General features: G+C 41.3%; 1 protein-coding gene across 2 annotated transcripts in view; it reads left to right on the top strand.

The window, feature by feature from the left end:
* Positions 1–14402, top strand: part of GGH (gamma-glutamyl hydrolase) — a 20593-nt gene extending 6191 nt beyond the window's left edge. For both annotated transcript variants that reach the window (XM_025870638.2, XM_073892823.1), the window contains 7 exons: positions 1339–1389; positions 4581–4665; positions 7200–7341; positions 8893–8999; positions 9080–9170; positions 12115–12252; positions 13989–14402. In XM_025870638.2, the coding sequence (XP_025726423.1) occupies positions 1339–1389; positions 4581–4665; positions 7200–7341; positions 8893–8999; positions 9080–9170; positions 12115–12252; positions 13989–14110 (736 nt within the window). In that variant the 3' untranslated portion in view covers positions 14111–14402. The remainder of the gene's footprint in view (positions 1–1338; positions 1390–4580; positions 4666–7199; positions 7342–8892; positions 9000–9079; positions 9171–12114; positions 12253–13988) is intronic.
* The last annotated feature ends 8728 nt before the right edge of the window (positions 14403–23130 follow it).

The raw sequence follows: 23130 nt of genomic DNA, 5'->3' as shown, positions 1-23130 counted from the left end.
CATGACCTGAGCCGAAGGCAGATGCTTAACCAACTGAGCCACCCAGGCGCCCCTCTTTTTTTTTTTTTTTTTAAGATTTATTTATTTGAGAGAGAGAGAGCGAGCAAGCATGGGGAGGGGGAGAGGAAGAGGGAGAGAATCTCCAGCAGATTCTCTGCTGAGTGTGAAGTCCAATAGGAGGGCTTAATCTCACAACCTTGAGATCATGACCTGAGCTGGAATCAAGAGTCAGGTGCTTAACTGACTGAGCCACCCAGGCACCCCGTATGAACTTCTAAATAGACCCGGACTTGCAGAGGTCATTTGGACCTAGAGAAGAACCTAGCACAACAAAGCACAGCCAAGTTCTGGGCATCGTAAGTGTATTTAATTATAGGAGAGGTGTTCCGACTCCCTCTAAAACATTTCCTGGGGCAGAAATGGACTGTGGTTGACATTTGATCATAAAACTATTTCTTCTATGGCTGATTGAGAGGGCATCATGCCTTGTTATTCTCTTATAGAACCAGAAGACTGCTTAATGTAGGAAAGTTCTTGCAGGAATTTCATAACCATGATGCTGTCTTCTCTCGTTCTTGCATTTTCTTCAACTTTTGGAAGAGCAAACCCATTTTACTGTGACTTAACTAAATTTTCACAGACTAGTCCCATTACTTTTTTCTGGAGAAGGGGATAAAATCATCAGCATGGTGATGTTAGGAGCCCTTAAGTGGTGTTCGATGAAAGGCGCTTCGGATTACCTGGGCAACTTAGCTTCAGAATAATTGCCTGGTATACAGTGATGTGCATGTAGCCTATCCCTAGATCTGAACTCTTCTGACTTTTGAATACACAGTGGTCTCCCGATCTTTGCAGTTAGTGGCAGGGGTGGGATGAAGCGGAGACTTGGCATTTATATGTATTGTTTTTATCTGCCCAAACTGCCTGTAGTTAAGGGAGGCATATTAATAAATCTCTTTATTTCATCTTATATGAAGTTACTGAATATCTTTACCTGTTTTTGATAGTTCTCAGCTAGCGGAGAAATTACTGGTGCCGAAATCTCATGGTCTTTAATGTTTACCATATTAACACATACTTCACAATATTAAATTATATGAGAACACAGGAAAACATGTTTACTTGTCTGATTGGCAAAACAAGGATATAATTACAGTATGTGATTTTCATGTAGTTTGAAAAAACACCTCTAGGAAGGGAGAGAGATATTGTTTGGTATTTAAGAATTACTTTTCATTTGTTTTTTTTTTTAAATTAATGTGGGGACTTCATTTACAGCCTTACTTTTTTTCCTTAGGTTTTGGAAATAGATGTGTTGTAACTTCTTATTGTTTTCAGGCCTGATCTTACAGATGAAGAGTATGAAAAGCTTTTCCAATCTATTAATGGGTAAGTTGGCAGCATTGATTTGATATGGGGAATGAGGTGGATATAGTCTGCTTTCGCAAAAACATACTTATAAACATACATGTTTCTGTGTAACTATCTTATAGTGGTATAATGTTAGTTTTCTGAGTTCTTTTATAGGAATTGTTTTGTTGAGAGATGAAAAAGTCCTGGAGAGGGAAGGCAGCTTAAGAAATAAATGTTGCATAGTAGATACATTTAGGTTTTTTTTTTTTTTAACATGTGACATAATCTTTGTTCTTTTAATGATTGTCTTAAATGTTCTGAAGCCACTTTGAATGACATGGCATACTACTTGCTTAGGGGATTTAGAAGTCCTAAGTCTTAACAATTGGTTATCTTTCAGAAGATAATTTGCATAGAACTTGGAAAAAAAATTTTCTGTCCTCTGGCTTCACCACAAAAGATGATTGGCTAGGTCAACAGAATAAAACTTTTAATCACATGAAAAATGTTCGACATTACTCATAATTAAAGGTTAGGTAATTATAGCAATTATAAACTTTTTTAACTATCAAGTTGGCAAAGATCAGAAAATTTGTTACTATATGGTGAGGGTGTGAGGTAACAAGCATTCTCATACTTTATGGGTGTGTGTTACCCAGTTTTTTGCAGGGTGGTTTTGCAATATCTGTTGAAATTGAAATGAAATAAAAAATGCATATACCTTCTGACCCAGGTAATCTGTCAGAAGGAATTTTATTTTATAAATATATTCCCCCTGTATGTGAAAACTTAGGCCCAAACTTACACATTGTAGAATTGTCTGAAATACCCCCGGTTTAGAAGCCTCCCAGTAGTCTATCAGTTGGGAATTGGGTAAAAAAAATAGACTACATGCATATAATAGAGTATTATGCACAGATTTAAAATATGAGGATATTATTAGATGCTGGTTTGGATTGCTGTTGTTATGTGAACAATGTGATATTGTTATGTAAAAAAAAGCAAGGCACATAATGGTATTTATAGTATACTCCCATTTGCTTTTTTTTTTTTAAGGTAGAGGTGAGGAGATTAGCACAGTATAATCTATCAGGTGAACACACAGATTTTAAAGATGGTGGTTTTTAAGGATTTTTTATTTATTTATTATAATACTTGCCAGCAGGGAAAGGACAGAGTGGGAGGGAGAGGGAGAAACAGACTCCATACTGAGCACGGAGCCCTACATGGGGCTCAATCCCACAACCTTGAGATCATGACCTGAGCCAAAATCAAGAGTCCAACGCTCAACCGACTGAGCCACCCAGGCGCCCCTAAAGGTAGCTGTTTTTGATTGGGAGTTGGGTGGAGGGAGTCTATTTTATGATAAAGCTTTTATAAAAAGAGTTTCTTTTTTTCCCCTTATAAAACTGTTTATTACTACTTAAAAAAAAGAAAAAGCTATGAGTAAAACATTTTATAGTGCCCATTATGTGCAGTGTACTTTGGCATAGAAAAGATAAGTAAGTCCAGGTCAGAATATATGGTAGAACCTCAAAAATACACAAAAAAATATATACCAGAAAATGAGCTAACTCTCATGCAACTTCAGAATCACCTTTTTTGAGCCCCTATTACACAGTAGACCCCATACTGCTTTGTGGGGGAACACAGAGATGAAAAGGCAAAGTCTTGTTTTAAAGTACTTTCCCAATCTGGGAAAGACAGTCAGATTTTACTTTATGAAAGGATTCTGGCATTAAACTCACCAGATTTGATCAGAGGCAGCTTTTTAGACACTGAGTGAATGAAAGGGGAGACCTGCTAATGAGTCTTCATTAAGCCACTTTTAATTGTAGGGTTTTCTGTGTGGTTCTACCTTATAGTTTGTAAGTTTTCTACAAGACTAGGAAAAATTCCTCATCCTTGTCTCTCCAAGCTAATACCAAGAAGCAGTATATATTTGTTGAATGAACAAATAGTCTCAAAAGTGAACTTTTGCGGACCCTGGGTGGCTCAGTCGGTTAAGCATCCAACTCTTGGTTTTGACTCAGTTCATGATCTCAGGGTCATGAGATTGAGCCCTGCATCAGGCTCTGCTGAGCGTGGAGCCTGCCTGGGATTCTCTATCCCCCTCCCCCACTGCCCCCCCCCCCCCACATCACATGTGTGCTCTCTTGCTCTCTTTCTCTCTCTCTTAAAAAGAAGTGAGCTTTCATATATCTCGAATTCATATTTAAGTATTTTCAAAATTTTAACACATTTAATCCAGCTTTTGTAATCTTTTTTGAATATCTTTGGTTATTTCAAGACTTGTTATAAATTTTAAAATTAAAGCTAATTTAAAAGTTGATATAAAAACATAGTAAATATTTTTCTGTATCTCTCCTTTATGGGTAGAGTAAAATAAAATCAAACATGATTTCCCCTCTTTTTTTCCCAGACTTTTTCCAGAATTGTAATTTTGTTCTTTCAAAATTTTTTAATAGTGTGCATATTTTGGAAGAAATTTCAGGGTGATAATAAAAAATTAAATTCTCATGGATATTTAATTCTAGCCTACATATATTTTTATGAGCAATTTGTTCTTTATGATTAAAAATAATTCTCTGTGAGCCACAATTGACTCATGATTATGGGCCTTCAGTTGATTTTTGGCATCACTGATCCCTTGATTTATTTATTTATTTATTTATTTTTTAAAGATTTTTATTTATTCATTTGCGGGAGAGACAGAGAGAGAAGAAGCAGGGGGAAAGGCAGAGGGAGAGGGAGAAGCAGACTCCCTGCTTAACAAGGAGCCCGATGCGGGACTCGATCCCAGGACCCTGGGATCATGACCTGAGCCGAAGGCAGACGCTTAACCATCTGAGCCACCCAGGCACCCTGATCCCTTGATTTAAACCTAGCTGTACCTGGAATTTTATCTTGACTTGATATCTAACTTTGTGTACTCTCCTTTCTTCCCCCACTTATTTATCCTTAATTTATTCATACTCTATCTCAAAAATAAACTTGTTTATTGAAGAAGTTTTAGAAGAATATGTGCTTCTAGAAGTATTGTTAACTGTGGTAGTTTACGAATGTGTAGGAGTGTAAATATTTTATATATTTTTGCCACAGTTTTCTAACTTTCTTTAATGATCTTGTTGTTTGCATGATAAGGAAAAAGTTGTTTTAAAATAAAAAGAGTGTTTATTTTCTGTGGGCCACGGGGTTGAAAGGCACCCTATTTGATGTTGTTTCAGGATCCTTTTCCCCGGAGGAAGCGCTGATCTCAAGAAGTCAGGTTATGCTCTGACAGCCAAAAAATTTTACGATTTGGCCAAACAGGTAGGTGTCAGTTACAGCCTGTTATTCCAGGTGGGTTTTTGTAATTTTCCATGAGGATAATTCTTTCCTAAGCATATGGTAATACTTCCCACACAATTACCCTAGCCTCATCCCACTTTAACTTTTGAGCTTCCTGCTCTTTAGCAGCGCGTGGCGGCGCTCACTTGTTCCCTGTGGGCTTCCAAGGGAACCAGAGCCCCACAGCCTGGCCCTCTCCCTTAGTGTTTATTGATACGAACCAGGTCCTTATGCTGGCTTAGTAAGCTGTTTTTTTTTTATGTACCAGGCATTGTTCATATGTTATTAATTCTCATCTCCCCTTGAAAGCTGCTCTTTGTCCTGACTTTTGGCAAAGGTCAAGGTCAAATAGGATGGAAAGGTCAAATAGGATGGACTTTGACCTTTCTTCACAGTTACCCTAGACTCCACATTAAGTTACCAGGCAGAGCCTCTTGAGTCCTTTGTAATGTCTCACAGTGAGCCTGACTTTGCACCCCACCTCAGATCCTTACTATTTCACTCCTGAACTATAATCTTGCTGGCCCTTGTATCTCCCCCTGCCCTTAAATATTTCCCTAAAGAACTGCTTTTAGCATATGAGATACTTGTTTAAAAACTTTTAATGGGTAGGCTTTTAAATCATCTGTAGCCTTTCATAGTCTTTGGATCAAGACACAGACTGTGTATCCACAGCCCCATTTTCTAGCTTTTCCTTCTGCATATAATTGAAGCCCGTGTGGTATTTCTAGCATATATTCTGTGTCCTCCTACTTTTAAATTGGCTTAGTCTGTTTCTTTCCATTCCATCCCTAATTCATAACTTGGCCCATCTTTTCAGGCTAAGGTGCTATTCTCCTTCTGTAGAGGTTTCTTTCCCAACTTCAACAGGAATGGCATCCCGCTCCCTCTTAACTTTTAGAATATTTTGTTGTAGAAGAGTTCAAACATTTATTTAGCTCCTACTCGGTAAGATGACAGGGTCCATGACCTTCAGGAGCTTCTATTTCAGAAGACAGAATATCTTGAGGTTAGTTATTCATGTCTCAGCAGATTTCATGGTTCTAACACCCTTTGAGGTGTTCCTCATGTCATGTAATATGGTACCATGTACTGAGTACATGCTCAATGGATTTTTTTTTCTTGAAAAAGTGAACAAGTGGAAATTTTATAATGTGAGTGATTTAAAATGCATTTGGGAAATATATATGAACATTATAAAGTAGTCCTTTTTCCTTTTGCATACAGGGACTCATGTAACCAGCTTGCTCAATTAAAAAAAAAAAAAAGAAGGAACCACCCAACCCCTGAGACCCAAAAGTCTACTTTTTGAGATGTGATTAGCTACTTAAAGATTTCAAAACAAAGGAAAAAAGCTCAGCAACCTTGACCTTATTTAGCTACAACCACTGGGGACCACAAAGCTCTCACTGAAGAAGCTTTGAGAAGTGAAGTCTGTTAGATCTTTTCAGTCCTACTCTGTCCTTTGCTCTGCGAGGCTTTGTGGAGGATCCACAGAAAGTAAAAGATGTGGTCCCAGCAAGTGAGAAATTAAATTTGGTACATACGGAAACTGAGCAGTTAAACTCTCCTTTGTGTTTATTATAAGTAAATGCAGTATGGCCCTCCAACTTAATGTATGCAGTTCTAACTTCTAAAAATAAAATTTCCCAGACCGGCATAGAAAGTGTTAAAAATCCTCCCTTAGGATAGAAAGTATAGGAATTAATGTAATTCTGTATTTTTCTCAGTAAGGAACAGAAAGAAAAAGAAAGTCCTAACAATTTCCTCATTTAAAATGAGTGGCATGTTATATTTTACAATCTATACAGGGAAATCACTGCTTTTAGAAAAGTTGCAAAACTCAGTTTTGTAACTACCAGTACATAGGGATTTAATCTTTACTTAACCAGAAAATTCATTCACTAGAAGACTTTTTCCCCATTCATGGTAGTTGTTGTGACTTTGAAGAAGCTCAGTACATTTGTACTTTTTCCGTTGACAGCTTTTACTCTATACAAATTTATTTTACTTTTGCTTAGCCTTTTCCTTACTGACTGTTCCTTTTCTTCCAGATCAAGGGTTTCCCCTGATTTAAATTTAGTTAGCTGAAGGTGCTATAATGCAGCTATTACTGTAAATTCCGAGATAATGAAGGACAGACTTCAGAGTGTGTTCAAAGCAGGCAATCATCCAAAGCAACAAGATCTGTAGAAGATGTATCAATAGACATCTATCTAGCATTATCTTTGATATTGGCAGTCCCTAATTGTTACTGGTATCGCTTGGTAGTTGCCTGGCAGATGTCCGTCTCTTTCCCAGCACAGATGAGATTGAATAATTTGATTGACTAAAACTGAATGATTATGTGGGAGCTTGATCTGAGGAAAGATTAAGTGATAGCCTCCTTACGGATCCTGGAAAATTCTTTAGAAATGCATGCATGACTCAGATGCCTGTCTTGTAATGACAAATCAAATGTATAATTTTTGTTTTGAAAAGTTTGAATAAGCTTAGTTTTCTCTTTCACTCTGCAGAGTTTTGATGATGGAGACTATTTTCCTGTGTGGGGCACTTGCCTTGGATTCGAAGAGCTTTCATATCTGATTAGTGGTGGAAAGTCCTTATTAACTCTTACTCATACTGATGGAATTGCAATGCTGCTGAACTTCACTAAAGGTGAGAATTCCCTTTTGGACCCTTTTAAAAATATTACCTGGGCAGGATGAGTATGGCAAATATCCATGTCAAAAGCGCTCATAATGTTTACTAATTTTCAGATTATTCACACAAGCTGACGATGTGAATGATGTACTGAGCTGTGAAGATGGCTTAGGAGTTTTGAGTTTTGATAATTCATTACCTATAGTAATACAGGACCATGCATGATTAACACCTCTAAAATCGAACCTGGGTTTGAGTCATCCCTGTTGCCTTGGGGAATGGTTTAACCTCCCTTGACTTTAATTTCCTGATTTTAAAGGGTTTTCCTCTTAAGGTTGTTTGTGAGGATTAAATAAGATACTGCTTTCCAGCTACCATGCCAAGTGCTTGAAATACAACTCTTATAAATGGTAGCTATGAATTATGATAGTACATCACTTTTCCCTTGGCTGTGTACTCTGTTTTAACCCTAGCTGTGGTGTACGCAATTCGATTCTGGTACTAACCACTTGGAGTTAGCGCAGACTCCATAGTTATGTTATCTCCCCAATTAGTCTGCCCTTATTTCAGGTAACAGCTACAAGTCACATCCCCAGGTCACCCACACTTCTGACCAACTGTCCACAATCTTGAGGATGCCCATGACCCTTCCTGAGGTTCAGTAATTCACCAGGATGACTCACAGAACTCAGGAGAGTGCTGTGTTTGCACTAACAGTTTTATTGTAAAGGCTACATATAGGTTGAGGTCCCAGAGGGAATGCAGAGCTTCCGTGTCTTCTCCCTGTTGAGTCAGAACATATCACCCTACTGGCATGTCAATACGTTCACCAACTGGAAAACTCCCATGAGCTTTGTTGTCTAGAATTTTTTATTGGGGTTTCATTGCAAAAGCAAGGTTGATTAAATCATTGGCTGTGTGCCTGAACTCAATCTCCAGTCCCCTTTTCATCCCTGGAAATCAGGCTGGCTCAAAGTCCTAATGTACTCTAATCATGTGGTTGATGTTTCTGATGATCAGCCATATCCTGAAGCTACCTAGGGGCTTACAGTGAGTCACCTCATTAGCATTACGAAGACATTCCCATTTCTTAGGAATTTCTGAGTTTTAGAAGCTCCGTATCAGGAACTCAGGGCAAAGACCAGGACGATTCTTTGTTATGGCACTCTGTGTAAATAGGTAATGATTGTTGTAGGTTACCTGATCTCTGAATCCTGAGTTGAGTGCTGTCAGCTATTCCTGTTCTCATAAGGATTTCGGATGGAAAGCAGTAGTTGTTATACATAGAACTTATAGAATGTTCTATATTTTTCAAAGCTCTCTCTTGCATTGTCTTACTTAATCATTGCAAGAACTGTGTGGGAAGTACATGTATTAGGTTCAACTATTTTGGATGTATGTGGTGAAAAACCAAGCTTATATGAAAAAGGAATAGAATCCATTGAAGTAAGGTACTTGAGTGGATTTTTATTATCTGAGGTGCAGGGATTCTCGTGGAAGCCATTAGCATGCTGAATGAGAGGCTTGTGTGTTTAAATGATTTCTCTTGTGCCTAAATTATTTCAGATGCATCGCAGAGCAGAATGTTCCAGAATTTTCCTGTTGACTTGTTGAAGTCTTTGTCAACGGAACCTCTGACTGCAAATTTCCACAAGTGGAGCCTCTCCATGATGGTATTGCATTAATTAACAATGAAATTAATGCATTTAGATTAACTACAGAAGTAATTATTTGTTTTATTTTTACACTCTAGAATTTTACGATGAATGAAAAGTTAAAGAAGTTTTTCAATGTATTAACTACAAATACAGATGGCAAGATTGAGTTTATTTCAACCATGGAAGGTATATATCATGGCACACGTACACTTTATTTCACTTATGTTTATATATATTAATTTTGATTTTATACTTTTATGAATAAAATCCTGTTACTCTTGGGTGTGAAGATAGAAGCTAGGGCATTTTTGTGGGTAGGAGATGTGCTTTTGTCCATGTTCCAAATCAGCTGTGATTTACCTGGGTCATCTGGTGGATGGAATGATGGAGAAGGAAAGTAAAGAATAAGGGGAGAGTAGAGGAAGAAGTAAATGGAAAAAATGACTTCTCTTTCTAGCAGTGTACCATGACAGATCATCCTCCAAACAACAACAAAAAACATGACTCATGTTCAGTAAAACATTTTCCTAAACATAAGTTTATCCCACTATCCAAAAGTAGAGCCTTCCTGTGAAACTCCTAAGCCACAGTGGCACAAAGCAAAGAGTATCCTTCCACTTTCCAAAAGTTCTCGTTAAGCCACTTTGGTTTTATGAAAGACCTGCATGAGTCCCTGTTTCCGCTCACTGAAAGAAAGCTGAAGAGGATTTTCGCTTTTACGAAGAAAAGCCTACTGTACCTAATGTAAGTCTTTCATAACAGTGAAGTGGCGTAAGGTGGACATTTGGAAAGCAGAGGGATACCTGTACATTGATGAAGTGACAGGATACTCAGGCCAAAACCTCTGGGAGTTAAGTGGTGTCCTTTTTGTTGTAGGTGAACAACATAGGTATTTGACAATTCTCTATATTATGCAGTGCTCACCACAATAAGTGTACTTAACCTATCACCGTACAAAGTTCTTACAATTTTATTGACTGTATTCCCTGTGCTGTACTTTTCATCCCTGTGAGTTACTTATTTTATAACTGGAAGTTGTAACTTTTAATCCCTTTCACTTATTTTGCCCATCCCCCACCCCCTTTCCCTCTGGCAACCACCAGTTTGTTCTCTGTATTTATGAGTCTGTTTCTGCTTTTTGTTTGTATTGTTTTTGAGATTCTACATATAAGTGACATCACATGGTATTTGTCTCTGGCTTATTTCACTTAGCATAATACCCTCTTGCTCCATCCATGCTGCCTCAAATGGCAAGATTTCATTCTTTTTTATGGCTATGTAATATTCCATTATGTGTTTATGCCACATCTTCTTTATCCATCCATGTATCGCTGGACACTTAGGTTGCTTCCATATCTTGGCTATTGTAAATGATGCAATAAGCTTAGGGGTGCATCTGTCTTTTTAAATTAGTGTTCCTGTTTTCTTTGTGTAAACACCCAGCAGTGGAAGTACTGGATTCTATGGTATTATATTATTAAGTGGAGTATTTAAACCAGCATTATTATTGAATCAGGAGAACTTGAGAGGAAGCTCAGGAACCCCCTACAATGAAGGTACCCCATGCAGCAGGACCCTCAACAAAGCCTGCCTGCAGAACTGTGAGAGTTGCCATCTTGAACCTTGACCCTAAGGGAGTGGGGGTGGTGGTAAATAAGCCTTGAGCATTCATAATGACATGCTGGTCAATTGTGGCCTGCATTAAACTAACTGGTCAAAAATTTTGTTTAAAGTCATCTCAGACTGAGAGTGTCCCAACGTTTATGGCAGAAGCAAACATCAGTAATTCTCTCTGGAGAAAACTACATTTATCCCAGACTTTAAGGGATTTCTTAATCCCTTAAGAACCCTCACATTATGAGGCTTTAAGGAAAATGAGCAATTCCTGGCCGAAAAATCATACTGTGCAAGGAAGCAAAGTACTATGAATGAGAACTTACAGAAACAATAGACAGTCTTTTAGTCAGTGAGAGGCCACGGTGCTGGAGCGGAGTAAACTGGAATAAGGTGGATGTTGTTTATGTTATTCAAAGATTGGCTTGCTCTTGGGGGAGGTCAAAGGTCGAGGGGTTTATAAACAATATCTGGGGAATTCTGGGAAAGGTTGGTCAGCCCAGTCGGAAGTGAGCCGATTATCTTCTTTTTAACTCTTGTTTCCCTCCTCTTTGTTTTGCTTCCAAGGAGAGCATTGACATTCACCAAAGCATCCTAAGTTAGAAACTTAGATGTTGTCCTTGACTTCTTGCCCTCCTTCTGCACATCTAAAAAATGTGTGCCACTTTCTGCTCCTCAGATCCTTGCAAATGTCACATCCCCTCCCTCCAGCTTAGCCCTGTTCTACTTCTACATTAACTACCTTCCGCCTGGACTCCTCAGTAGCCTCCTAACTGTCCACAGAGCCACTTTCCAGGTAGCCTCTGATGCCCCTTCTGAAACACCAGTCAGGAGGTTAGGAGCCATTCCACAAACAGAGGGACATAGTTTAGGCCGAGACAAACTGGCTTACATAAAAGGACACCAAAAATGTGTGGCATAGTTCATTCTCCTATGCATACATCATTATGGGAGGGGATGAAGATGCAGGATGAGGTCGGGGGGAACAGACCCATCGTGGAAGAAACCTGTGTCACTAATCACACGGGCTCCTGACTGTGAACTGCGGTATATTTAGAGGCTCAACTATTTTACTCTCCTCTGATTACCTACTAAAGCAAATCATATTACGGACTGTAAAAAGTTGAAAGTCAGTGAAATGGATTGTGAATATTCACACTGTGGGCTGAAATTCTTTATTTTGTCTCTGGGAGAATGAGCACAATTTGACTCTGACATTGTGAATTATAAAATAATGTTTTACGTAGGGTATAAAACATAACTCCATTGTAAGTAACATCTTAGACTGCTCTTTCTTTTTTTTTTTTTTTTAAGATTTTATTAGAGAGAGGGAGCATGCGTGCAATGGGGAGAGGAGCAGAGGGAGAGGGAAAAGCAGACCTGACACGGGGCTCGATTCCATGACCCCAAAGTCACTACCTGAGCCAAAATCAAGAGTCGGACGCTCAACTGACTGAGCCACCCAAGCGCCCCTCAGACCATTCTTAATACTTACTCGTTTGTGTTCTTCATGCAGGGTACAAGTATCCAGTATATGGTGTCCAGTGGCATCCAGAGAAAGCACCTTATGAGTGGGGGAATTTAGAAGGCATTTCCCATGCACCCAGTGCTGTGAAGGCTGCATTTTATTTAGCCCAGTTCTTTGTTGCTGAAGGTAATATGTGGGTATATAATTTTATTGTCTAGTGTAGTTTTGGAGGAAATTGCCCTCATCTGAAATTTGTTTACTCATTTGTTCTATAGATGTTCTGTAAATTTAACTTTAACAAAAAAATCACGCGAAAGCCCTAAAATTGAGATACTAGGCATTCAAGTAAAACCAGGACAGTTATTTCAGTTATTGGACACTCTAAACAGTATTGGACACTCTAAAGTACGCTGAATTCTTGAACAACAGTATAAAGATTGAGTTCTTTTTTTTCTTTCTTTCTTGAATACTTTTTAAAAAAATTTGCTTCATTACACTTCTTTTTAGGAATAATGCTTTAATTTTAACATTCTCTGAGAATTAGATGTTATCTTTCTAAGAAAATGATATAAATTGAATATATACTCATCAGACTGTGATTTTAAGGCTGCCTGTCTGCAGGGTTAGCACATTGGAGACAGTTAATAAGCTTTTCCTGCTCTTTCATATAAATGCAGAGACATTTTCATGCTGTTACGTTTGTGGGTAAAACTGAGAATTTGGTTGTAGATGCTTAGGTTTTTTTTTTTTTAAAGATTTATTTATTCATGTGTGAGAGAAAGAGGGGGGGAGGAGCAGAGGCAGAGGGAGGGAGAGAGAGAGAGAGAATCCTCAAGCAGACTCCCCACTGAGCATGGAGCCCAACGTGGGGCTTGATCCCAGGACCCCGAGGCCATGATCCGAGCCAAAATCAAGAGTCGGCTGCTCAACCGACTGAGCCACCCAGCGCCCCTAGATGCTTAAGTTTTAGTTGAGTGATACAGGTATGAGACAGAGCTGCAAACCCACTGCAAGGGGCAGGGCATCACTCTGGCTAGGCGTGAACTTCACATGTTGTGTTTGCCCCTCTCTCCCAGCTTGTCTGAAATTTGTTTCAACCCTCCTGCTCACACTCCTTAGGAAAGTACTTCCTCCTGAGTTCACTCTGGTTATGTTCAGTTGAGTGGGTCATTTCATGACAAAAACCCCAAACTGAAAACAGGATTCTCCCATGTGCCGTATTAATCCCAAGGAACCTTTCCATGTCGTGTGTATGGGAATAAATGAGAACAGCAATAGGTTGAGTTTGTTGCGGTATTAGCACATGGCAGAGCTATTTCTTTTATCTTTATTTCCCAATATCCTGCTTTCTAAAAAATGCCACAAAGCCTGTATTTATTTCGACTCGAGGATAAAGTCTGAAACTTCCCTGCTTCCCACTCCCACTTCAGCCAACTTCTTTGTGCCTCCTTGTGTGTCACATTTCTGCCTTACCTCTCACTTTTCCATTGGCCTCAGCTTTGCCAGTCTCTCCGTTCTCTCTACTCTGGGAGCATCTCGGTGAAGACAGACTGTGAAAACCATGCGATGTCCAATTCTGCGTGGTTACTAGATGAGGCTTCTTGAGTGCTAGGTCCTTGCCCTGGTTATATTTCCATCCCCGGGCCCTGTGGCAAGTCTTGCACACAGTAGGCCCTTAGTGTTAAGATCAGCGGTTGAGTAAGCCCCCCCCACCGGATCTGGTGCAGGGCAGATGTAGACGCTTTTTTGGTAGGTGATAAATCAAGTGCTATTTTATTTGGGGAAATCTTACAAGGCATTTCTCCTTTTCTGGTGGTATTTTCCCCACTTAATACTGCTGACAATAGGAAGAAATGTTTTAAGTAGCCCTTTGGAAATTTTATGCTAACTTTTTAAAAATGAACACTGTCTTTTTCTTGCAGCTCAGAAAAACAGTCATCATTTTGAATCTGATGTTGAAGAGAATGAAGCACTGATTTATCAGTTCCATCCAGTTTATACTGGAAATATTTCTTCATTTCAGCAAAGTTATATATTTGATTGAGAGCCTGCAATGTGTTAACAGAAATTTTGAATCATTCCATGATTAAACTGTTGCAATAACTTGCTACTCATGGTAATAATGGAGAGCCATGGAGATTCCTTTTCTATGGTGTTACTAGCTCTGATTCTTCGTTCAGTGTATTTGATTATTTATATCACATTTGGTAATTAATCAGAGACAAGTAAATAATTGCAGTGTATTTCATGGAAAAGCTTTTACCTGAAGAATGGATTGAAAATACAAATATTTTTTTCTCATTGATTGTGGAAATAAATACCTCCCACTAGCCATCCACCCCATCCTTGCTGAAGACCCTTTTTAAATCCTACCTCTAGTTCACTGTGAGTCCTTTGAATCTTGGGAGTATTGGTGTGTGTGTGTGTGTGTGTGTGTGTGTATGTGTATGTGTGAATGAGAGTGTGTGTATACACACATATTTCCTTTTCTGCCTTTTCAGCTCCACAGTTAAACTGCACACCTGCTGCATGCAGAGCCTGGGTCTTGAACTTTCTATCTCACAATGTCTAACACAGTAAGCCCTCAGTAAGTTCTTGTGACCATTGGAGAGTAAACTTTCTTTCCTTGGAAAATAATTTGAAAGCTGCCATACATTTATTTGCATACATTTTAATACATTTCTCAGTCTGTGCTTCCCTCACCATCCCATGTACTCTTCACCAACTCTGAAATTTAGGAATTCTTTGAGGAAACGAAGCAGAAGAGAGGATGGTTTGAGCTTTTGTTAACAGTGTTTATGCCTCTGTTCTCCTGAGTCCCTCAGAGCTGCTGCTGGAGAAGTAGAAACACGGGAAACAGAGTGATTGGGCAAGGTGTTGTAGGAGATGAGGAATGATTTTATGTACAGAAAGATGAGAACAATAACCTGAAGATACTGAAGTAAACCATAAGCTTTGAGCAATATGTCCAAACAGAACATAGAAATTAAAAGGTATTAACACGTTTAGTCAGCTCATAGGACTTTAAGAGAAGTGTGGCAGATTTAGTTTCTATCCACGAGCAAAAAGATTCTGTGAAGTCTTGTCCAATGTGCCATTACTAGCTAAGTTCGTGTCTCTCACCTCTAGAAAAAGGTAGCGATGTGATAACACTGCCAGGGCTCTTCCCAACCCATTTGTATTGAAATATAAATCTCCTTGTCTGGGAAGTTTCCCAATAACACTTAATCCTGACTTTATCATGACTCTCACGAAGCCATAGCATCCATTCTTCTGCCGTGAAGGCCAGCTTCTAATTGCTTCCAAAGGTTCTCACTGTGCTTCACTGATGATGACCACAAATAGGAGAAAGTGTAAGCCATCATTTTTTACTTAAGTTTTCCATTTTTCCAACCATGTATTTTTTTGAAGTCTTTATGCTAGGCTCACTTTATTCCAAGAATGGAATCACTTTGCAGTGATATAGTTGACAATACTTTTCCTATGGCACCACCTGCCAGAAGCCTCAGCCAAGAGGCCCGAGGGCAAGTGAGAAGAGCAGTCCCATCCAGGCGACAAATGTCCCTTTCTTGTCTAGCTTGACTTCAGGCTGACCCAGGGCAGCTTGCTCTTGCTACATCAATGGAGGCCAGAGAGGACAGATTAGAGGTGGCTGTTGATGTCACTGAGCAATGGGGAAGCCTTAGGAGGAGATGGCAGCTGCCCCTGGAGGGCTGCCTGGCCATCATGTGCAGCCCTGGAAAGAGTGGAGTGACCACCTTGGGTGCCAGTGGCTAGAGGCGTGAAGGCTAAAAGATGGGTGTTGCCACCCCACCACTTTTGCATTCTGTAAACCGGAGGTGATGCTGTAGTTGGAAGTTGGATGCATAAGGGCTAATACACAGGCCCACACATGCAGCCCAAGGGTGAGCAGTGGATGTCCAGGAACCCACATCCCTGAACTTGTCCTGTGCCCATCATGAGAGTCACTTAAAAGCAGTATGTCAACGCCATTCTGGCCACCCAATTTCATGCAATCCTGTGAAAAAAATACTGTGCTTGTGAGGTGACCCTCCTGGAACCGGAGTCTGGCCACAGGACCTGGGACAATCGCATAGGCATGATTCCAAAAGTTGCTCAGGGCGTCTTGTTGACCCATGAATGGAGTAGTGTCAGACAGGACCTTGAAGGGGAAAAATGGGAGGAAGGGCCCTAACCCCATGGCTCTGCCATGCCTGGCTCATCACCACTGTGGAGGCACTTAAGAAAAGTTGGGGTATGGGCACCTGGGTGGCTTAGTTGGTTAAGCGACTGCCTTCGGCTCAGGTCATGATCCTGGAGTCCCAGGATCGAGTCCCACATCGGGCTCCCTGCTCGGCAGGGAGTCTGCTTCTCCCTCTGACCCTATCCCCTCTGATGTGCTCTCTCTCTCTCATTCTCTCTCTCAAATAAATAAATAAAATCTTAAAAAAAAAAAAAAGAAAAGTTGGGGTATATGCTTCCTGTGACCAGGACCCACACAAGACCAGGTCCAGGTGTGGGGGACCTAGCCCAGATAGCACTTCACCCTGACCAGTCAATCCCAGGCACTAGAAAGGGGCTTGGACAGCTTTGAGGAAGGTACTTCAAAGTGGGAGTCCTGCCAGGCAAGGTCTGGAGTAGGGGGCTCCACTTGCCTGTGTCTAAGGGTGACACTGCTTAGCTCCCAAGGGGTCTAGTGACAAACTGCTGCACAAAGAAACACACACTAAAGAAGCGTTAGGATCTGAAGTGCAGATGCTATACTCCACACCATGCTCATAGAAGGCCCCTCTCATGGTCCCAGGACCCTCTCATTGAGCCAGATCGTGGCTCTAGTCATCTAGCCCTGTTGTGAGAGCTGGTGCGTCAGCTGGACCTTCTTTGTTGCTGCTTCTGGTTTAGAGCAGTGCTTTTCAAGTCTATGGGCACGGGGATCACCGGGAAATCTTGTTAAAATGCAGATTCTGATTCAGCAGGTCTGGGGTTGGGGCTGAGGATCTGCACCTCTGACCAGCTCCCAGGTGATGCTGGTGCCACTGGTCCGAGGGCCACACTGAGTATCAAGACTTCTGGGGGTGCCTGGGTGGCTCAGTCGTTAAGCATCTGCCTTCAGCTCAGGTCATGATCCCAGGGTCCTGGGATCGAGCCCTGCATCAGGCCCCCTGCTCCGTGGGAAGCCTGCTTCTCCCTCTCCCACTCCCCCTGCTTGTGTTCCCTCTCTTGCTGTGTCTCTCTCTGTCAAATAAATAAATCTTAAAAAAAAAAGAAAGACTTTTGTGTCAGCAGGAGAGGGGCAGAGGCTGAAAGAAAGCGTGAGCAAGGGAACACAGGGATGCGGAGAAGAAAAGAGGAAGAAAGAACAAAAGGAGGAAGGAGTGGGTACATGTGGCTTGCTTTCTGTGCCTAAGAGACAGCTAATGAGGATCCTTCTCCAGCCTACAGCGGACGTCAGCGTCTAAGGGTTTTGGAGGAACAACTACCAAAGTCATTACCTCCAGCATTTTCCATCCTCTTACGCGTGTGAGACATCTCAAATGGAATGTGAATGTTGGACTCAAAAGAACAGGCCAGCACTCATTTCTATTCAGGTAGGTATTTTTGAGCGCTCAGAAGTTTCTGTAACTTGTGGCCTGACACAAGACGTTCTCTGAAGGGATGTTGGCTGTCTTTGTTTCCACACTGCAGAGAACGCAAATCCTTGTACCTTGTCAGGCTGAGTTTCTGAGGTTAGGATGGTTCTGTAGCTTCTCAGAGCATAGTGATAACTCCCACTAAAGTATTTGAGCCCAGTATGTGGCACATGGTGCCCCTCTCTCATTTCCCCTGCCTTCTCTGCAGGAATGAAGAGCCCTCAGACCAGGCTGAGTCTCTGTCCTACCTGTCAGGCTAGCAAGAAAAGATAGCAATTTCCTCCTATGGGAAGAGTTAAGAGAAAAGAGTCTTTGCTCCTTAGAAACAGAAGCTTTGTTATTATGTATCTTGTAATTTTATCCCACTTAACAAATTTTCTTCTAAAATGAATAAAGCTTTTATTCCGTGTAGCATTTTCATTCTAATAGTTTAAAAATGAACAGAGGTATTTTGCCGTAATGAAGCAGAAACACTAGATGTCAGAAGAGAACCAGCTAAGCTAAGGTTTAACCACTAGTATTTACATTCAGCCGTTTAGAAAAGATTTTAGGAAGTTGCCAGAAACCTAAAGAACGTTTCATAGCACAGTTTTTATATTTATTTAAATACTAATGGCTTATTGAATCATCATGTTGTATATGTCAATTACATCTCAGCTAAAAATACTAATGGTTGTGTAAACATAGATTTATGCTTAATACTAGATATTTTATTTTCTGATCTATAAGAAGGCCCTGAAATACATGATAAAAAGGAAACAATTTTGAGTGTCTTTTAAGGGCCAGGTAGTTTACATAAATTTGTGGTCTGTATACAAAATTCCCAAGCCCTATTCCCCTTCTACCTTAACTGAGCAACTTCTAGACCAGAGGAGTTTTTTGTTTTTTGTTGTTTTCGTTTTTTTCCCCCTGGTGGGTAAAGAACCAGAGCTTTGTATAATAGAGATGGTTCTCGGGAGACCTACACCGAAGGATTCCTTGAACATTTACTATAAGCAAGGTCCATGTAGGAGAAGCACTTTAAACAAACATTGATGTTGGATTTTTTCCCTATAGATGAAAGTTTCTCAACATAATGTACTCTAAATCTTGTCTTAATTTCCCTTTTGGATTTAAGGAAAAGTCCCTGATCATTAGTTTTTCTATTGAACTTGTTCCTTTTTGCATAAATTTAGCATATTTTTAGCCTTCCAATTCTCTGACATTTATTATAATTTCTCATAAACCTAACTTAGAGGCAGTCTGTTTCATCACATAGATTGTCTTTAGAAACTTACAATACCACTTTAACATCTTTTGCTGTAGTTCAGCATTCAAGTTAATTCATTCTGGAAACTTTTCCGGGAAAAGCTCAAAAGTTTGAGAGAATTAGAGATTCTCAGAATGGGAGAGTACTTTGATTATCATGGTGGGCAACGGGCAGACACCGTATTTCCATTAATGAGACTTAAACAGTATTTGTTTTAGGTCAGCGACATTATCCCTGGACTACGTTGAACTGTCGGCAAATTAAAAGCCACGATTTCTTCTTCTCTGGCTCATCTGTCATGTCCTCCAGCCAGTTTCCCAGCGGGATGAGAGTGGCAAGAGTACTGGCATCAGAGGCCAACGGCCCAGTCCCATCTGTCATTCCTGTAATCTGGGGCAAATCATACACTCCCTTAGTCATGAAAATTTCTGCTCATATCCTGAGCACTTCATATCCCGTAAAATTGTCCTTCAGGTTTTTCAGCCCAGAGTGGATGCTTTCCTTTTTCTTTGATAACCTAAAAAAAGCTCAATTTCATCCATTTTTTATAAAGTTAAATAAGACAATAAAAGTTTTCAACTTGCGCAGTTAGAATGGCAATTTTACTTTGCCAGTAGTTAACACTGTCCTTTCTCTTTCAATTTTATAAAATAAATTGAAGTGAAAATGAATATTCTCTAGTCGGAAGGATCTAAATGACTTGGTTCCTCTTTACTAGTCTTGATCCAGAGACAAAGGAGCTAATAAATAATATATGCAAATCTTTTCGTATAATTAACAGTAATGATCGGCCCCAATGTTGAGATAAAAGCCACATAAAACAAAGTCTGAACTAAGAATAGAGTTTAGAACAGTAATAATGTAACAATGATAATCGAAAAAAATTGAATTACAAATCCTGTTATTTCCCCTTAGTGTATTGTCATGTATTTGCAAATACAATTTGTGTCCTGCTTTTGTTAACTGGATCAAAAACATTTTCTGTATTGCTATGTATGTGGCCATCCTAGTTGGTTGGGTCGTTGCCCTTTGGGAGGACTGGATGACCCAGCAGGGACCTGGCCTTGGCGGCTAGGATTGGCTAGCGTGAGTGGGTCAAGGGTTCAGACAGGGCAGGAATCCTGTTTAACGTGGTCCGAAGTGGGGCAGGGAGGCAGATGCAAGCCAGTGTACACAGGGGGAATCAGAGAGCACCAAGCAAAAAGGCTAAGAGCAATGCAAACTGGAAAATGGAACGTGGAGTCAGGGACTGTAGTGAAGAGAGCCTGAAGTGTGAGCTGGCTCCTCCAGCCAGGAGAGTCCTGGAGAAGTGTCCCAACTTCAGGGGGAGATTATCATTTACTGGATGGTGTTGCAGTTGGGGCATGCCTCAATGGCAAGATCGGGAGCCAAAACTTATTTTACCGACTATGAGATACCCCATCTGTGAAAGCTGACAGTATTTGCCCAAGTTGAGCGTGGAAGATATTTACTGTAAAGCCAGCACTGGCTGATACTGTAACCACTTTGTTCCCAATGCCCAGGTTGCAGACTACCCTAGTGGTCTCCTGTGTAGGAATTACTCTGGGACACCAGCCACTCTGCATTTCCTACTTCGTCTCTTCTGCCTTCGCTCTGGTCTTTGCCCCAGAGAGAGGGTTTGATATTCGGGGTGTTTTTCTTTCCTTGCCCAGTGCCCTTATGTTTGTGGGTCATTGTGGTGGGCTGCCTGGTTTTGTGGTTCACTGAGTCATGTATAAGCTCAGGCTCCAGCCCAAGCCTTGGCCTCAGCTGTGTGCGTGTCATCTGCCCGTGGTCAATGAACCCAAGCAGAATGTCCCCATGCACAGTGAAGACTGCCCTTGCCAGCATCCGCTGGGTCAGCTAAATTCAGGGGGAAGTGGTAAGAGGCCTCATTTTGGTCCTGTGTATAGGCTATGATCTCCAATGAAGCTTTATTTATTTATTTTTTTCTTTTTAGATTTATTTATTTACTTGGGAGAGAGAGAGAGAGAGCACATGCACAAGCCAGGGGAGGGGCAGAGGGACAGGGAGAGAATCTCAAACAGACTCCCTGCTGAGCTGAGCACGGAGCCCAACAGGGATCGGGATCTGGGCAGAAATCAAGAGTCAGATGCCTAACCGACTGAGCCATGTGCCCCCAAAGAAGCTTTAAACAGCAATGCCACGATGACTGTAATTTAGTCCTTCCCTGTGTGCCTAGAGAAGGAAAGTCGAAGGGCTAGGCTTCCTAGTCCAAGGTGCACTGCAGTGGCCTGATGATGTAGCGGCTTCCTAGGGCTGGACACCCCTGCTTCCCTGAGGCTGCCCAAGTACACCTTCAGATGCACCCCCAGCTGACAGCGGCCCTGTTTGCACACATCTGTGGTCTCCATGATGCTCACCCAGTTCTCTGGGGCAGGAAAGGGGTGCAGGTCTGGGTGGAAGTCACTACCTCCGGGTTGCAGGAGTGCTAATCTCAGGGATGCCAGGGAGTGCCTCAGTTAACATTTATTGTATAATGACTCCCCCTTCCCCATTGTAGTGACTTAAAATAACCATTATATTTAACTTATGATTCCATGTGTGGCTGGCAGTCCTTTGGTCTGGCCAGGTAATGGGTTAATACCTATGTGCCCTGTCCAAGACACAGATCCTTCCAGAGCCAGCCCACGAGGCCCTGGGTGTACTAGGAGGGCATTCATCCAATTCTGCATTTGTGAACTTGTCTTTGTCCAAGTGTCGGGCCAATTAGACACTTTTCAAAACATTGAAATATAACTATTAAAATTTGTTAGCTTCAAGGCTGGCAATCGGCCCACCAGCTACAGTTTTAAAATGTAGATTTCATTTTTTGTTCCGGTATGGTGAGGTCAACAGATCAGAAGACAATTGCCATTGAAAAGATAGTTTTATTACTTGTAGTTTCTAAGAGGAAGGGGGATGTCATGCCATGCAGGGTCACACAGGGAAGGACCCACGTTGGTCACAGGCAGAGAGAGCAAGGGAACTAGGGGCAAGGAACTTTACTGCAGCTTTTGTGGGAAGGAGCAAAGTGCGAGGCAGGGTAAGAAGGCTGAGCCAGTTTAGCACTGGCTAGTTTGCATAATTTCAGCAGACTCAGGGTGTAGGGGTTAACACTAGTTATGTAATGGTTGGCCCTGGGATATTTAGGGTGGGGAGCAGTGTCCTGAGTATAAGAGACTGATAAAGCAAGGTGGGTGGTGAGGAGGGGCTGTTACCTCTAGGAATTAGCTAGCCCTGATAGGGGCAGTCCTCCCCCAGTCAGGAAAGCCCCAGTGTCCAAGCATCAATACAGAAGTTAGAAAATGTGGTTAAGATACCACCTGTGCCTTCTGTGCCTCGGCCAGGCGATTCCGTGCCTCACTCAATCTCCAAATGCCCCTAAGAAGTTCTTACTTAGATTTCTTTTCCTTTCCCTTCCCTTACGGTTGTGAGACTCAGGTGGCATCTTCACAGAAATGGTGGCTGTTAACCTCCAGAGTGCACAATCCCCCACTCCTTGCCCCTTGCTTATCAACGAAAGCGGAAGCATCCATGGACCACCAAGTCACCCAACATCTGATCTCAGCCCGCAGATGCTCAACCAGCTGAGCCCCAGGCACCCCAGGCATGCCCCTTTCACAAGGACTATGGTTTTTATGCTGACAACTTCCTCACTTCCTCTGATAAAACAGAAATTCTGGCTGCTGGTCAGTGCCTGGCACAGCCAAGGTCACCCAGAGGGATCTCCTGGATGCCTCTGACACATCAGGGAATGGACATTGGCCCTACTTTTTTTTTTTTTTTGGCCTTTTTTTCCCCTTCTTTTTTAATTATGTTGTTAATCACCATACATTACATCATTAGTTTTTGATGTAGTGTTCCATGATTCATTGTTTGTGCATAACACCCAGTGCTCCATGCAGAATGTGCCCTCTTGAATACCCATCACCAGACTAACCCATCCCCCCACCCCCCTCCCCTCTAGAACCTTCAGTTTGTTTTTCACAGTCCATCATCTCTCATGGTTCGTCTCCCCCTCCGATTTACCCCCTTCATTCTTCCCCTCCTGCTATCTTCTTTTTTTTTTCCTTAACATATATTGCATTATTTGTTTCAGAGGTACAGATCTGTGATTCGACAGTCTTGCACAATTCACAGCGCTCACCATAGCACATACCCTCCCCAATGTCTATCACCCAG

This window comes from Callorhinus ursinus, unplaced genomic scaffold (genome assembly GCF_003265705.2).
Source record: "Callorhinus ursinus isolate GAN/ISIS: 27379988/994484 unplaced genomic scaffold, GSC_fseal_2.0 scaffold5, whole genome shotgun sequence".
Taxonomy (NCBI): Eukaryota; Metazoa; Chordata; class Mammalia; order Carnivora; family Otariidae; genus Callorhinus; species Callorhinus ursinus.
The sequence above is the reverse complement of the archived record's forward strand: the minus strand, read 5'-3'. Positions and strand labels throughout refer to the sequence as shown.